The 18,519-nt window shown below is 39.9% G+C and overlaps 1 protein-coding gene across 7 annotated transcripts in view; it reads right to left on the bottom strand.

The window, feature by feature from the left end:
• Positions 1-18,519, bottom strand: part of SV2B (synaptic vesicle glycoprotein 2B) — a 194,067-nt gene that overhangs the window by 10,017 nt on the left and 165,531 nt on the right. For all 7 annotated transcript variants that reach the window (XM_074400050.1, XM_039480070.2, XM_074400051.1 and 4 more), the window contains 2 exons: positions 3,681-3,814; positions 1,367-1,567 (listed from right to left, as the gene is read on the bottom strand). In XM_074400050.1, the coding sequence (XP_074256151.1) occupies positions 1,367-1,567; positions 3,681-3,814 (335 nt within the window). The remainder of the gene's footprint in view (positions 1-1,366; positions 1,568-3,680; positions 3,815-18,519) is intronic.

Below are 18,519 nucleotides of genomic sequence, written 5' to 3'. Positions count from 1 at the left end.
GCTGGGATGACAGGCGTGAGCCACCACACCTGGCCCCCAGCCAAAGTTTTTTTCAGATGCCAACCTATAGTGACTTCTGCTGAAAGCCTGGTGTTTGGGGCTGACCTAGGAAAGAGGCCGTCTTCATCCATTCCAGTCAGTTCAGAAGCATTGCTGAGTGAACTCCTAGTACAGGCACTGCACTGGACACAGGGGCTATGGAAATGAGTAACCATTGTCCCTTCCCCCCGGGGCCTCACAACTAACCAGGCACTGCCTCTAACAGAAGAGAGCACGAAGTCTGCCATACCTAAGAGATGATTCCACCCTCACCACAAGATTAAAAAGCTGAAGTCACAGGCACTTCTCATGCTCGCCACGCTGAATATGCATGCTACTATTTATAACAGTGATATTCAGTATGAGCCAAACGCCAGAAAAGAATCCCTTCGTATGAAGACCTGATCAATTTCCTCTTCTCCAACAAAATGATTTTATGATTAATTGAGTTTCTTTTTGCAAACTGCTGCTAGGAAGCTTCATATTAACTTTTCTAATCAATGACATCCCTAAGGCAGGTCCCTAATGGCATGTTTATTAAAATAATGTGTTGTCCACTTCCCCACCCCTGGCCTTGACTCATATTCTAATGTACATTTTCCCTGGTACTCAGTGTGTACATTTTGTTTCTTATTTACCATTCATGGCATGTGTTTCTGTAACAAATTGCTGCAAGTCCCACTGGAATGAGGCAAGGCATACATGAATACAGCTACCACTTTTGAGAACCCACGACGTACCAAGCATTACAGGTACCTTATGCTCAATTCTCGCAAAAACCTACTAGCTAGATGTGGAAATCCTCCTCTTAGAAATAAGGAAACTGAGGCCCAGAGAAGTAAAGAAACACATTCAAGATCAAACAGCCTTTCAGTGATAGGATTTCAACATGGCTCTGTCCAACTCCAAAGCCTAAAGTGGTATAGCTATTAAACAATAAAAGTAATACGATTTATCTTCAAACATCAAACTATCATCCCAGAGCATTTCATATATTTTTCTGACAATAATCTGATGAAGAGCCAGGGTGGATATTATTACTACCCTTTTTGAAGTGCTAATGGATTAAACTACTGTCACAGAATTTCCCCGCCAGGTAATGAACAAAAATTCCTCGCCTAGACCAAAAATCTTTGACTATTTCCATGGAGCCCTGGAATTTTCCATAGACATGCATCTTTGGCTCTATAGCCCCAGGTGCAATCTTACTTGTTGGGTTTACTGTACAAGAATTCTTTAATAAAAGGAAAAATTTTCCCTGTTTTAATACACTTGAAAGCCACTATCCCAGCACACTGGAACCTAGAAAAGACTGCGGACAACTCACCGATCATCTTGAGTCTTCCAATCCTATCCATGAGCAGGGCAGAAATGATGTTCCCAGGTAAGACAGACAGGCTGCCCAGGAAGCTGACGAGGTAAATCAGGAAGTCATTATCTTGCTCCAAGTCTATGTGGCAGCCCTCCTTCTGCTCCAGAAAGGTGGAGTTGATAAACCGACAGTTGATGAACTTATGCTCATAGAGGTCTGGGGAGAGAAGGAAAGCTTCGGTTCACGTAAGTGGAAGAGGGAAGGCCAGAGGCAAGAATGAAGTTGCCCCCTTCTGTGGGCAGGTTGTGCCAGCCTTTGCCAGTCAGACCACCTCAAAGTCAACGTAATATGTGGCCATGTCATCAAGGTATGGGTGAATAGAGACACGTCCCAAAAATGTAATGACCTGTTCAAGTTCTTAAAAGCAAGGGGAAATGAAACTAACATTGAGGGACATTTTAAAATGCATCCTCTCAGCCAGGTGTGGTGGCTCACATCTGTAATCCCAGCACTTTGGGAGGCTAAGGGAGGAGGATCACTTGAGCTCAGAAGTTCAAGACCAGCCCAGGAAACATAGTGAAACCTTCTCTCTTATCTCTATGGAAAAAAAAAATTTATTAGCTGGGTGTGGTGGTGTGTGCCTGTAGTCCCAGCTACTCTGGTACCTGAGGTGGGAGGACCACTTGAGCCCAGGAGGTCAAGGCTACATTGAGCCATGATCACACCTCTGCACTCTAGCCTGAGCAAAAAACGGAGAACTTGTCAAAAAAAAAAAAAAATCATCTCTCCAGCCAGATAACAGTCCTGTTTGTACCAATCAAGCGACACTGAGGGCCACAGCCGCTAGGCCCCTCCTCGAAGGCTACCTGGCATAGGGAAGCAGAACACAAGAGCGTTAGTTCCAGACTGAGCCGCTCACTCCAGAGCCCATGCTGTCTTCTGGGCCTAAACCTGAACATTCTTAAAAAATAAAAGCCATTTGCACTGGAACCAGTTTGCAAGCCTCCTGACACCTTCTAAGATCAGCTGTTCTGACAGAAAAAGTCCTAAACAGGCTCCCCAGAAACCCAGGTTTGGGGATCTGGCCCTGCTGTTAGCCCTCTTTAACCTCCCTGAGGCTCTACCTACAAAATCTACAAAATTGGAAGAGTACACCTGACCATCTCCACTGCTTCTCCCAGCTCTGACATTTCCTGGCTACACATTTGCAAGAATCTCCATGATAAGAGTATGCAAATGAAGAGGCATCATTCAAACTTGAAATAATAAAATGCTATGCCAGTTTTTAATGACAGTTAGTAAATTTCTGGAATTCATTATTGTTTCAAGTTTTGGGTAAAAGGAAATTCAGGAAGGTAAGTGCCAGAGTGAATTATTATGAGACTCCAGAATAGTTAGAGACCACATATTGAAGCTCTTGAGGCTGATATCATAGAGGAAAAAGACGTTCTTGTATAAACTATCCCTTGGTGCTGATGCCAGGGATAAAACATAGATCTCGACATAATGCAAGCAGTTCAGTGGCAAGATTGCAGGCTTTATAGCCAAACAACTGAGGAGTGAATTCAGACTCCCTCACTTGCTAAACATGGCCTTGAGCAAGTTGCTTAAGTCTTAATTTCCTTAACTCAGTTTCCTTAGCTGTAAGATAAGGATTTTAAAAAATTGTACATTTCTCCATTGAGACAACGTAAGTAAAGCCCCTAACAAAAGCTCACTTGGTTTTCTTATACACCAACTTCACTTGGTATTTTATTAATTTATGATGAGGGTAGTAAAAGCAACAAGAAGTGGTGAAGTGGTAGAATTTTGTGACTTTTTTAATCATGGAAATCTAAACTAGTATGATTTTAAAATAGTCTTCGTATTTCACTTCATGAACAAAATGTGAACAGATGTAATTTTCCCTTTTCATTGATTGTGAGAACACGAATCTTGCATTTTCCAAGTTTCAAATTATGTAAGGTCTTCAAGAATGCATTCTGTGCATCAAATGCAGCCCTCCGGGAATGCTGGTTTGCCTTTGTTCCCACCGGAGACCTTTTATGTTTAGCGTCAGCCTCACTGGGGTGAGGACATTTGGCTAGCACTTTTGTTTCCATTTCATCTGTGATAAAACTGAGATACAGACACCTTAAATGCCTTAGCAAAGGCTGTGCACCTCATTTGTGCCATGCCTGGGGCTAAAATCCATCTCCCCACCAAGGCTTGGCATTCGCATCTGAATACTTTCCTAACTCCTGAAGTTGATGCCTGAGCATTTTGATTCTTGGACAACACTAACTGTCTCTCATGATAGTCCGCTCAGTCTGTCAATGTTCTTACCTACCTGTGTTATAAAAGATGGTTGATTCAATGGTACAATTTTTGAAATAGGTATCTGTTGATGTTACATCTTCAAAATAGCACTCATCAAAGAATGTGTCCTCAAAGAGTACATGTTTAAAGTACATCCTTGTGAACCTGTGGAAAGAGGTTGACCTCTGAGTGATGAGACCAAAATGGAAAACACAGCAAGGCAGAAAAAGAAGATCTGCAAGCCCAAAGGTGCCAGAGCATTATCTTCAACCCAAACGACTTTCCCATTTCTTCACTGTTTGTTTAGTAGTGGGGAAGGGCCTCAGGACCTGGAAGCCGTTGTCTGCTGGAGGTGCGTATGAAGTGCTGTGCACCAACCTATTGGTTTTCAAAGGCAGGTCCACAGACCTTCTGAGTCAGAATCACAAAAATGTGAAATAGTGTGAATTTCACATTGAAATTGAAATACTGATAACATCTTGCTTTTTGACGCACTTTTAAAACATGCAGGTCCCTGGAATGGTCCCAGAAGTTTTGGGAGCAATAGAACGGTGAAAGTCTGAGAATCTTCTTTTTTTTTTTTTTTTTTTTTTAATTGTCTGAACAAAGATGTGGGGAAAGAGGCACTTTCATTCACACTATCAGTAGAATATAATCCATGGAGCCTCTTTGGGGAGCAATTTTGCCAATTTTGAAATGCAAGTTCTCTTTAACCGAGGAATACCACTTCTAGGAATTTATCCTACTCACACTTACTCATGTATTCAAAGAGATACATTCACTGATCTTCAATGCAGCATTGCTTGTAAAAGCAGTGGATTACTACATACATACATACATACATACATACATACATACATACATAACAGATTCAATGCAATGACATACCATGTAGCCATCGTAGTAAATAAGGTAGATCTATATGTGTTAATACAGAATAATCTTTAAGATATGTTGTTAAGTAAAAAAAATCAAAACGCAACATAGAGTTTATAACAGGGGATCATTCAGGCAAAAAAGGGTATGGGTACACATGCTTCCAAACATATCTGGAGACTTACACAGGAAACTGATAGATATGATTGTTTCCAGGGAGGCACAACAGAAGTGAGGAATAATACACTTTTCACTTTATGCCAAGTGTATATATTACTTGTTCACTTTTTTTAAACTCAGTTAATAAGAGGGTAAGGCACCTAGATGATTATGAGGTGTAGCCACACGTGGAAGTCACTGCACTACCCCAATTCCTGCATAGTTACTAGGAAAAAACAACCACAACATTTAAAAATATCTCTGACACACACTACCATCTTCCTCTCTTGGCTATGTTTACCAAGCTTGGTCAGACTTTTAGGCTGGAAGCCTTTGAATACTTGTTCATTTGCGAATAAGTATACACATTCTTTCTTTTATCTATTCATTCATTCACATATGTAGTCTTCTGCAAACACTGACACGGTACTAGGTGCTATGAGTATGGAGAGGAAAGACATGCTCCCTGCTCTGCAGTCTAACCAGAAAAAAGGACAAGCAAACAGGAAACCGTAACACAGTGGAAATCGCCGTGACAGAGACAGCACAGGGCACTGAAGGCCATTGTTTCTTTTCAAAAGGGCCACCAAATAATTCACTCCAGGACTACTTACAATGACCAGTGACCCTTATCCTTCATGCTATACTGTGTCCTGCTCAGAACACTCACCTAGAGCTGCCAATCATTAGCTTCTGCTAAAAGACCCGCCCCCGCAACAAGAAGCCCTGGGCAAAAGTGTTCATCAAAAGCAGGACCCCAGACCTGCTTGCAACAGAATAAACTTGAGGTTATTATTAAAGATGTCATTTCCTAAATTCCAACCTATACCTCTTGAACCAGAATCACCAATGGCAGAGACTAGATTACTATACTTAAAGAAATTTAAGAATCATTGGTCTAGAAAACCAAACTATTTTGAGTAATTTTTCTTAGGGCCAAATATGCTACAGACTTTTGTTTTTTGTTTTTGGAGACAGAGTCTCGCTCTGTCACCCAGGCTGGAGTGCAGTGGTGCGATCTCAACTCATTGCAACCTCCCAGGTACAAGCAATTCTCCTACCTCAGTCTCCTGAGTAGCTGGAATTACAGGTACACATCATCATGCCCAGTTAATTTTTTTTCTATTTTTAGTAGAGACGGGGTTTCACCATGTTGGTCAGGCTTGTCTCAAACTCCTGACCTCATGATCCGCCCACCTTTGCCTCCCAACATGCTGGGATTACAGGCGTGAGCCGCCACACCCAGCTGCTACAGACTTTTAAATAGCGGCCTCCAAAAGCTATCACTAAATTCTTCAGGTATCCATAGGAAAACTAATTGGTAAAACTTTTGTTACAAGAAGATGCTGCTGATTTCAAAATGTATAAGCTAGAGGTGTTTACTCAGGTGGGCTATTCCTGGAAACTGTTGCAGGCCTTTGCATTTCTTAATATATCCTTCCTTTTAATACAGTAATAGGCTGCTGATGTAGCCTTGGGTGATATTTTAATATTCTTCCCAGGGTGGCTGAGAAGGCAGAGCCATAAATCACAAATGCATCTGACACAGGCAGCCCTTAAAGTGTCTCTCCAAGTAAGTTAGAAAAAGCCAGAGTTATAAGGGAAGAGATTAAAAAGGAGAAAAGGCCAAAACATATTTTATTATCTTTACATAAATCATCTCCTCCAATATACTGAACAGGCCCACCCAAGAGTCTTTATTCAGGAGAGTTCAAAAGATAAAAGAAATGTTATCAACAGCACTTTGTAAACTTTTTCCTTAAGGTGACAGAAGCCACTGGCAATCCAAGGTCTATGGCAGAATTATCATTACAAACCTTTTGTTTCAGTTACCTTCAGGCACAGTGGTTAGTCCACCAAGTGATTTAAGCTACACCAAAGTCACATTCGACCTGTGTGAGGCTTGAGGGCATCACCCTAAAGAAATTCAGTCTAATTAAAGAGATAAACAAGAAAACCAACCATTAAAATTTAGTGTGATGATTATCAAAATAGAGGTATGCTATAAAACCACTTCTAAGGGGACACCTGTGATCCAGCTGGTTAAAGTATGAGATGATTACCCTGAAGGAAAAGTAAAAGCTCTCTAAGCAAAGATGAGGATGTGTACTGCAGACAGGGAAAAGCATTTGCAGACATAGACACATGTCACGTATACTCTTCAAATGCCTTTTTTGAAAGCAGAGAATTCTCTTTCACATAAATTATATCATCATTTAAGGAAAAAATAAATAAAGACTATGTCTCCCCAGAGTTCACACACATAAATACTTCAATAAGCTCTCTAGGCACAGTGAAATGAAACAGAGTTCTTAAGAACAGGAAACCCAGTCCCTCGCATATTATCCTAGATCAGCTCCTAATCTGAGGCAAATCAAAAGGCAAATAAGTGGATCATTTCAGAAAATATGTACCTGGGCCTAATTTGCTTAAAGAACAGAGGGAACAAATTCTTTTTTTTTTTTTTTTTTTTTTGTGACGGAGTTTCGCTCTTGTTACCCAGGCTGGAGTGCAATGGTGCGATCTCGGCTCACCGCAACCTCCACCTCCTGGGCTCAGGCAATTCTCCTGCCTCAGCCTCCTAAGTAGCTGGGATTACAGGCACGCGCCACCATGTCCAGCTAGTTTTTTGTATTTTTAGTAGAGACGGGGTTTCACCATGTTGACCAGGACGGTCTCGATCTCTTGACCTCGTGATCTACCCGCCTCAGCCTCCCAAAGTGCTGGGATTACAGGCTTGAGCCACCGCGCCGGGCTTCAAATTCTTGCCTGAATGCTCTATATAACTCCAGGTGTGGGGTTAGGCCTTTACCCACCCTCTGATGCCTCTCTCCAAAAAAATGAAGAGTCTAACTTTCAGAGCTTAACCACCAAGAGCTCTGAGACAATTTTCTTCTCTTCTCTAAGCCTGCATTTTAAAAAATCTATTAAATAAGCGTGTTGAGAAGATGGCTCTTTTTGCAGCTCTAGCATGTTTCCATAAACGAGGAGTACTTTTACTGTGTGTATCCCCAAGAAATAAATAAAAGAGTGGACTTAGGAGATAGCTATCTTACTTCAACAATTATTAAAATATTATTTCATGAAGAATCAGAATATGTTCATGATGGGAAATCCTGGTGACGTTAGTCAAATAGTCTAAGGACATACATTCTTGTGCCTCAGCAAGTTTGGCAGTAGACTCCAACTTCCTCTCTCTTTCTTTTCTTACACTCAAGGGTACCTGAGTGCAAAAATCATAATACCTCACTCTGTCTCCTTTACAAAGATCCTAGAACATTTACTGCCTTTAGGAACAATAACTGAAGCATAGATCATAGAACAGAAAGAGAAATAATAAAGATAAAAACATTAAATTAGCAAGAGAAAAATAGTAGAAAAATTCATATATAAATACAGTTAGAAACATCCCAAGTCAAACACTAATTTAGGCACACCAAAATCTGGAAACAATTCAGAGATCCCTTCAACTGGTAAATGGATAAACAAAACACAGTAATACATTAAATTCATGGAATGCTAGTCCATAATAAAAATAAACTACTAAAAATGCAATAACATGGATAAATCCCAAATGCATTAGGCTAAGTAAAATGAGCAAATTCGAAAGGCTTCCTGTTGTATAATTCCATATATGGAACATAAAGAAGATGACTGGCTGTCAAGGGCTGGGAATGGAGAAAGGGCATGGAGAAATTCAGGAATTAATGGAACTGTCCTGTAGCTTGCTTGTGGTGGTGGTTACATGACTGCACGCATTTGTCAGAACTCACAGAGCTGTATATTAAAGGGGGTAAATTTACTGTACATAAATTATTCCTCAATAAAAAAGGAAGTTTCAAAACCTTTCTAAGGTAACCACAGCTAAAACAAAATCCAAATCAAACTCAACTACTGACTAGACTGTCTTAACCTCCCCACAGACTGGTAAAGCCTAGCAGAAGAGGTGTGCACTTTTTTTTTTTTTTTGAGACGGAGTTTCGCTCTTGTTACCCAGGCTGGAGTGCAATGGTGCAATCTCGGCTCACCACAACCTCCGCCTCCTGGGTTGGGACAATTCTCCTGCCTCAGCCTTCTGAGTAGCTGGGATTACAGGCACGTGCCACCATGCCCAGCTAATGTTTTGTATTTTTAGTAGAGACGGGGTTTCACCATGTTGACCAGGATGGTCTCGATCTCTTGACCTCGTGATCCACCTGCCTCAGCCTCCCAAAGTGCTGGGATTATAGGCGTGAGCCACCACGCCCAGCCCGAGGTGTGCACACTTTTTAGTCCCTACTGTCATGCAAAACATCTGACTCACAACCCAAAATTACAAGACATTCAAAGAAGCAAGAATATAACAACATGATATCAAGACATAATCATGAAAAAAATAATAATCAGATAAAATATATATACTGGAACTCTCAGGCAGGGAATTTAATATAATTAACATATTAAAGCCTTAAAGGAAAAAATGGATAACATGAATGAGTAGTTAAGGAACTCCAGCAAAAAGATGCAAACTGTAAGATTCAAACAGAAACACTAGAATTGTTTTAAATAATACAATAGATATTAAGAATGCCTTTGATGAATTCATTAGTAGGCTCATTGTGGCAAAAAAAATTAGGATTACTGGAATTATAGATAACTCAAAAAAATTAGCAAAATTGAAATGTAAAGAGAAAAATAAGGGAGGAAACAGAGAACAACATCTAAGAGCTACGGGAAAATATTAAACAGTCTAACACAGGTGCACTTGGAATTCAAGACAGAAAGAGAAGGAGGTAGTATTTGGAAAGACAAAGGCAAAGGATTTTCCTAAAGTAATGAAATGAATCAAACCATAAGTTCATAAAACTCACAGAACCTCAATAGAATAAATCACAAGAAGAAGGAGGAGGAGGAAGACGATGAGGAGGTGACACACCTAAGCACATGATATTCAAACAGCTGAATACCAAATATAAAGAGAAAATCTTGAAGGAAGCAAAAGAAAAAACATCATGTTACACACAAAAAACATAAAGAATACAGCAGACATCTCATCAGAATATATGCAAGTCAAAAGAAAATGAGGTGAAAGCTTTAAACTTCTGCATGAAAAAAAAAAAAACCTGTCAATTCAGAATTTTACACCCAGCAAAAAGATTTTCAAAATTGAAGAAGAAACAGATCTTTCAGACAAACAAATACTGAGAAAATGTATTGCCACCATAATTTCACTATGAGAAATAATACAGGAAAGTTCCTCAGGCATAAGAAATGTAATAGCTATCTACATTTGAAACTTGGATATTCACGAAGAAATAAAGATCTCTAGAAGTGTTGAATACATTTTTTTTTTTTTTTTGAGACAGAGTTTCACTCTTGTTACCCAGGCTGGAGTGCAATGGCACGATCTCAGCTCACTGCAACCTCCGCCTCCTGGGCTCAGGCAATTCTCCTGCCTCAGCCTCCTAAGTAGCTGGGATTACAGGCACGAGCCACCACGCCCAGCTAGTTTTTTGTATTTTTAGTAGAGACGGGGTTTCACCATGTTGACCAGGATGGTCTCGATCTCTTGACCTCGTGATCCACCTGCCTCAGCCTCCCAAAGTGCTGGGATTACAGGCTTGAGCCACCGCGCCCGGCCATGTTGAAATACATTTATCTTTTCTTTTTATTTATTTATTTTTTATTTAGAAACAGAGTTTCACTCCATCACCCAGGTTGGAGTGCAGTGGCACTATCTCAGCTCACTGCAACCTTCACCTCCCAGGTTCAAGTAATTCTTGTGCCTCAATCTTCCAAGTAGCTGGGACCACAGGCATGCAACACCATCCTTGGCTAATTTTTTGTATTTTTAATAGAGACACGTTTTAATCATGTTGCCCAGGCTGGTCTCAAACTCCTGAGCTCAGGTATTTTGCCCACCTTGGCCTCCCAAAGTGCTGGATTACAGGCATGAGCCGCTGTGCCCTGCATATTTTTCTCTTATTTTTAATCATTCTAAAAGATGGTTCACTGGCTAAAGCAAAAATAGCAGCAATATATTGGGTGTTTACAGCATATATGAAAAAAAGTATGTATGACAACAATCACATAAAACAGGTGAGAAGAAATGAGTGTTCTGTTGTAAGGCTCTTACACTAAAAGTGAAGTAATAGAATAACATTTGAAGGCACATTATGATTCATTAAAGATGTATACTGTCAATGCAGAGAAGGCCTTCGACAAAATTCAACAGCATTTTATGCTAAAACTCTCAATAAACTGGGTATCAATGGAATGTATCTCAAAATAATAAAAGCTATTTATGACAGACCCACAGCCAATAACATGCTGAATGAGCAAAAACTGAAAGCATTCCCTTTGAAATCTGGCACTAGACAAGGATGCCCTCTCTCACCACTTCTATTCAACATGGTATTGGAAGTTCTGGCCAGAGCAATCAGGCAAGAAAAAGAAATAAAGGGTATTCAATTAAGAAAAGAGGAAGTCAAATTGTCTCTATTTGCAGACAACATGATTATTTAGAAGACCTCACTGTCTCAGCCTAAAATCTCCTTAAGCTGATAAGCAACTTCAGCAAAGTCTCAGGATACAAAACCAAAGTGCAGAAATCACAAGCATTCCTATGCACCAATAATAGACAAACAGAGAGCCAAATCAAGAATGAACTTCCATTCACAATTGCTACAAAGAGAATAAAATACCTAGGAATACAACTAACAAAGGATGTGAAGGACCTCTTCAAGAACTACAAACCACTGCTCAAGGAAGTAAGAGAGGACACAAACAGATAGAAAAACATTCCATGCTTATGGTTAGGAAGAATCAATATTGTGAAAATGGCCAAACTGCCCAAAGTAATTTATAGATTCAACACTATCCCCATCAAGCTACCAGTAATCTTCTTCACAGAACTGGAAAAAACCACCTTAAACTTCATGTGGAACCAAAAGAGAGCCCGCATAGCCAAGACAATCCTAAGCATAAAGAACAAAGGTGGAGGCATCACGCTACCTGACTTCAAACAATACTACAAGGCTACAGTAATGAAAACAGCATGGTACTGGTACCAAAACAAAGATATAAACCAATGGAACAAAAAGTAATGCCACACATCTACAACCACCTGATCTTTGACAAAACTGACAGAAACAAGCAACGGGAAAAGGATTCTCTGTTTAATAAATGGTGTTGGGAAAACTGGCTAGCCATGTGCAGAAAGCTGAAACTGGACCCCTTCCTTACACCTTATACAAAAATTAACTCCAGATGGATTAAAGATTTAAACATAAGACCTAACACCATAAAAACCCTAGAAGAAAACCTAGGGAATACCATCTAGGACATAGGCATAGGGAAGGACTTCGTGACTAAAACACCAAAAGCAATGGCAACAAAAGCCAAAATAGACAAATTGGATCTAATTAAACTTAAGAGGTTCTGCACAGCTAAAGAAATTTATCATTAAAATGTAATTATGAAAATAATCTAAAAGAGGGTAGGAAAAAACAAAAAACATGCAAAACAAATAGAAAACAGCCAGCAAGATGATATGCTGTAATTCCACCACATAAATAATTACAATACATACAAATGTTCTATACACACCAATTTAAAAATAAAAAGAGTCAGTTTAGGTGGAGAAAGAAAAGCCTAACTATATATTAATTATAAGATATTCACTTAATTATAAAAACATACATAGACTGAAAGCCAAAAAAAAAAAAAAAGGAAAAAGTTATACAAACACTGATCAGAAAGATGCTGGAGATTTAGATAATATAAGATAATACACTTAGAATACACATTATCATCAGGGATTAAGGTTGCACTAAATAATGACAAAGGTTTCAATTCACCAGTAACATATAATGGCAATAAATATGTATATACCTAACAACAAGAAAACCAAAATCCTAACACATTTTGATTTCTAAGAATAAATATCATACAGACTGCATTACCTGGTCATAGCACAAGGATATATACATGATTGATATTTAACAGTATTTTGACACTTAAAATGCACTTCTAAATAGCTGGGGAGATTGAGTGAATATTAATGGAAATTGTACTAGTACCAAAAAGGAGGATTTATAATTACAGATCCAACAGAATTTAAATATCCTGTGAATATACCATGAATACTTTTAGGCCAATAAATTGTAAAACTTTTAAAATATAATTTTTTAAAGATGAACTACTATACCTGAACATACAAAAACCATTAAAAAATGAATTGAGGGTCTAAATGTATTATCTCCACAGATGGTAAGCTCACGTGGTTAGAGAGGCTACTTTTACCGAACCTTTAAAAAATTAGTAATCCCTGTCTCATATAATATGCTCTAGGGAAAAGAAAAAGAGGACATAAAAATGATACCAAAGTTGAACATGAACCATATAAGCTAAATACACACCATATACTACTGGGGAGAGTGCAAATTAATGCAATCCCTTTGGGGAAGAGTGTTTCCAGCCTTCCACCCTGCAATTCCTCTTCCAGGTATATAGCCTAGAAAAATTCTTTCCCGACACTTTTTGCAGCTTTATTTGTAATAGCAAGAAAAGTTTATTAACTACTTAGATATCCTTCAAAAGGATAACAAATGAATGTTATGAAATATGCATATAAAAATTTGAATTAAATGAAATTGAGTTATGTAGCTCTCTTCCCCAAAACAGAGTATTTTCAAAATCGTAATTCTACACAAAAAACAAGTTGCAGAATTTATAATTATATATCTACGCATATATAATAATATGGTATTTATCTAAATTTTGAAACATGTGAAAAACTGCTGTACAATGCTTATGATATGTAAGTATATGCCAAAAGTATAAAAATATGCGTGAATGTAAAGCACCAAACTTATGACAATGGTGATCAAGACCTCTGGGGAGGGAGAAGAATATTATCAAAAAGAGCAACACAGTGAGTAATGCTTAATCCATTTTGAAATCTGAAGTAAATGTAGTTTACGGTTTTAAAAAGCTAGGTGCTCTAAACAGGGCTACTTATATTATTCTCTATTCTCTGCATATTTGAAATGTTTTATAATGTAAAAAAAGAAGAAAGGAGTCAAAGAACTAGTTATCTGCAGATGATAGGATTATAGAGAAAAACAGAACTATCAAAGAGCTCAGTTAGAGACAAAATAAACATCCGAAACTCAATCGCAGTCTCATTTACTTGCTATAACATGTGCATATGTTTGGCAGGGGAAAAGCAACCCCATTTTCAGCTGCCAAAGTACAAACTTTCCAGAAAGATGCTCCATAGAACTATGCAGGACCTGGAGTAAGCTACAAAACTTAGCTGAGAAATTTTAGCAACTCTGAAATACTATATACATCCTACATCAATATGATCACATTCTGTGGGACCCTAGGCTTAGACAGGTCAAAGATTTGCCTAGGATGGCTCAGCTTGTTACTGAACAATCAAAGCTAGAACCCAGCCTTGGCAACTTTCTGGGATCAAAAAACCAGAAGCGGCATTTAAGTGGTCCACCACTGGCACCTTCGAGGAGCTTTACTGTACTGAAATTGAGTCCCACTGCAGTTTAAGACTATTTTCATCTAGAGCCAGGCATGGTGGCTCACGTCTATAATCCCAACACCTTCGGAGGCCAAGGTGGGTGGATCACTTGTGGTTGGGAGTTCGAGATCAGCCTGGAAAACACAGCAAAACTCCGTCTCTACTAAAAATACAAATATTATCCAGGCATGGTGGCAGGCACCTGTAATCCCAGGTACTCAGGAGGCTGAGGCAGGAGAATCAGTTGAACCTGGGAGGCGGAGGTTGTAGTGAGCTGAGATCATGCCAACGCACTCCAGCCTGGGAGACAGAAGGATAATCCATCTCAAAAAAAAAAAAAAAAGAATGTGCTTATTAATGCCCCCTACCAAAAAGAGCCTTGGCATATAACATTTCAGTGTGATGCGTGACAGCAACCTCTGTTCTATTGTGTGTATGCTTTCTTCCTCTCTGCACTTCCTGCCCCCTGCTATCCTACCGCCCTCATTTTAGAGCTAAATCTTGTGAATTTCATTTTCATTCTGAGCTATTTATCGTTGACCTTTCCTAAGAACTCAAAAGAACTTTTCTCCCGTCCTTCACTGGCAAATCATCTGAGTAAGCAGTTACACATTCCTATGTGAGTAAGAACACAGCATCAGCTTTGAGGAACCTCCAGGAGTAAGACATTACTTCCTGAGTCACAACCTGTCAAAGACGGAAATCAGGCACCTCTCCCTCACATGCAGAAAGATTTAAACAAGATAATGCCCTCCCACTGCTAACTCTCACAGAAGAAAGCCCCACCAAGCAGAAATTTCTTTTCAGGAGGAGAGGCTAAGTTAGTTAGTTAATTAGTTAGTGAGTTTATTATGGGTAGAAAATCTATCCTGTTTTTCGCTAACAACAAAGGAAACTTGGTCTAACATTTTGGCTCTGATTTAAAACATGAACTTATTATTTTGCCTTTCTTGCACTTTCCAAAAACACACAAGTACAAAAGCTGCCTGTTTTTAGGATCAGAGCCCCCAGATCCCAAAAGAGCCTCTAGAAGCCTGCAAATGATGCTTTGGGAGCAGACCAAAACTAAACTGGCACTTCTGTTTCTTCCTGGGGGCAAAGGGATTGGTTTTACTACAGGATGATACCGAGGTTTCAATAGAATTTCCTTTGTCAACAACATCCAAGTCTAAAGCCCTGTTTACACAAAATAAGTTTCCACCATGTGCGATACTCAATAAAATAATTTCCACCAAAACTTTAAACCGGCCAAGTATGAATAAAGTTAAAGGAGGAATACTGGTAAGGATGGGAGAAATAGAACTAGAGAAACCTAAAGAACATGCATTTATCCATGGAGGCATTCAAAAGAGGGTTGGGGTTTTAAAGATGAGGGGTTCTCCAGCTATAACCAGCAGATAGCAGCATAACTCAAGAAAAGAAGTCAGGCTCCCTGCATTCCTTAGATCACTTTCAAAGGTTCCTAATCAGTCAAGGAGAAAAATACCCAAATTATTCAAACCAGTTGCTGGGAGGGAGTGGGGAATTATGAGCTTCAGATAATAGTGGTTGTGCATTTAGTATCTGTCGGTTAAGAAACATATACCATATGAGGAAAGTTACAATAAACTCAGTAAACTTTTGGAGAAATTTAATTTGAATAATCACACAAAAACATCTATGTATGTTTGAAGCATAGAAACATGATAGAACATCTGTGAAGAATATTTACATCCACTCCCAAACAATCCTTGGCACACCTATGCATTCCCAGACCTTGGGAATAATGTTGACTGCTCTAGTTACCATTATTGCCATTATCACTGTCACTACTGTCAATATTACTCATATCACAGTGATGTATCACTAAACAATGGGGACTTGAAATGAGGTCTTCTTAAAAGAATTCCTCTCTGCAAGGAATGGTGTCATCCTGTAGGTGGCATCTAGTCATCATAATGTCCCTCAGGGGTCCTGAATCCATAGATTCATCACCCGTCATCCACAAGATTCACCATCCACCCATCATCCACGAGATTCACCATCCACCCATCATCCACGAGATTCCCCGTCCACCCATCATCCGCAAGATTCACTGTCCACCCATCATCCGCGAGATTCACCATCCACCCATCAGCCATGAGATTCACCGTCCACACATCATCTACAAAATCAACCATCTGTCCATCATCTACAAGATTCACCATCCACCCATCATCCATGAGATTCACTGTCCACACATCATCCATAAAATTCACCATCCACCCATCATCCACGAGATTCACCATCCACCCATCATCCACAAGATTAACCATCCAGCCATCATCCACAAGTTTCAATACTGCTTTCTTCATTCCCTATTTCCTCCTCACTCTCACCCAGAGTTTGCTGAAAGCCTGGAGAAGCTGAGCAAAGTTAAAAGGACATAGTGGATCAAAAGTCTCCACCTTCTGCCTAGCTGTCAGAACTGTAAAACCTGCTTGTTACAAATCACAGGAACTCCAGGTTGTGTTGACTTTAATGTAGAAAGTGTCTCGTAAAACAGTGCCTCTGTAGGAATTAAGAGTTTCCCAATGAGAAAACATTTGTACTTGTCAAAAGTACAAGATCTGGAGTCCAAATGCCTGGTTTGGGAGACAGATATTTCTAAGTATATTAGCTGTGTGATCTTGAGCAAGATGTTAACCTCTCTAAACTTGTGTTTCCCCACTTGCAAAAGAGAAAGCATATTTCTTGTTCCCTGGACTTTTGTGAGATGATCTAGGTAAAGCAGCAATGCTCATTAATGTTGACTGCTATAGTGACCATCATTGCCATTATTATCATTGTCACTACCATTAGTATTACTCACATCAAAATAATGCATCACTAAACATTGGGAAGTCCAGAAATGAGGTCTCCTTTAGGGAATTCATCCCTGCAGGGAATCGTGTCATCCTGTGGGTGGCATCTAGTTATCCATAATGTCCCTTAGTTTTCAATATTTCCAAAGCATCCTAATAAAGCAAGGGTGGCATTTCTTCCTTGGCAGTGTCAATACAAGACCTTCTGACATACTAAAGACAATGAAACATCTTGGGGGAATTGCCTTCCACCACCATGAGCACTGGAGCCACCATCCCTGGAGTGTTCACTCTGGGCAGAGGATAATGACTCTGATGTTTCTGCAGGAGATTTATGGATGCATGGGTATATGAGTATGTAGATATCTGCACCTGGGCTTCGGCACTTTAAAAAATCTGAAAATCTGAACCCATGTCAACGATACTTGGTTCTAAGCCTTCCTTCCCAAAGGCCTCATATTGGTAGAAATAATTTTCTTCTCTTTATTGCACATTTTCTCCCCCTAAATAACAGGGAGCCTTTGCTAAAGTCCAGCCTATAAGAACAACATAGAACAAACTGAATGAGGTATCCTTCCTGAACTTCAACCAGTCATTCCTTTCCTAAAGGGGCCAGGAGTTGCTAGGGGCAGGGACTTACTGAGATGCCGGATGTATATGTGGGTGCAGAGACGGGGAGACAGAACATTCACCAGAGGTGAGAATTCGTGGTATTAATCCTATATTGCAGTAGTAACCATGGGGCAGTTAATGCCACTGACACTGAGCTATCTGGGCCATGGTATTTCAGGTGCTGCTGCGTAGCCCATGGCCACCCACTTACTTACCATTCACAACCTGATGAGCCTGCTAAGTACAATTTAAGGGAAACAGCAGAGGGGCAAATGCTCAGTTTAGTGAGTAATGTGGCGTTGGGTACACGTGGTTAAGGTCCTGCCCTGAACCATCCAGAGGGTTTCAGAGGACAGTTTCAAAGAGGCATTTCTAAAGCACAACAGGCTGGATGGCCCATCTCATCAGGCCCAGGACAAGAAGGAGGAGGAGTAACATGGATTGAGAAGGAGCCTCACAAAGGTGTGAAGGCTAATCCTCTGCTGATTTTTTTTTCCTCTAAAAAACATTCCTGGCCGGGCGCGGTGGCTCATGCCTATAATCCCAGCACTTTGGGAGGCCAAGGTGGGTGGATCACAAGGTCAAGAGATCGAGGCCATCTTGGTCAACATGGTGACACCCCGTCTCTACTAAAAATACAAAAAAAGTAGCTGGCAATGGTGGCGCACGCCTGTAGTCCCAGCTACTCAGGAGGCTGAGGCAGGAGAATTGCTTGAACCCTCGAGGCAGAGGTTGCAGTGAGCTGAGATCGTACCATTGCACTTCAGCCTGGGTAACAAGAGCGAAACTCTGCCTCAAAAAAAAAAAGAAAAGAAAAGAAAAAAGAAAGAAATAAAAAATAAAAAACACTCCTGGCTGATTATGGACCATACTGATAGACT

The sequence above is a fragment of the Saimiri boliviensis genome, chromosome 5 (assembly GCF_048565385.1).
Source record: "Saimiri boliviensis isolate mSaiBol1 chromosome 5, mSaiBol1.pri, whole genome shotgun sequence".
Lineage (NCBI taxonomy): Eukaryota > Metazoa > Chordata > Mammalia > Primates > Cebidae > Saimiri > Saimiri boliviensis.
The sequence above is the reverse complement of the archived record's forward strand: the minus strand, read 5'-3'. Positions and strand labels throughout refer to the sequence as shown.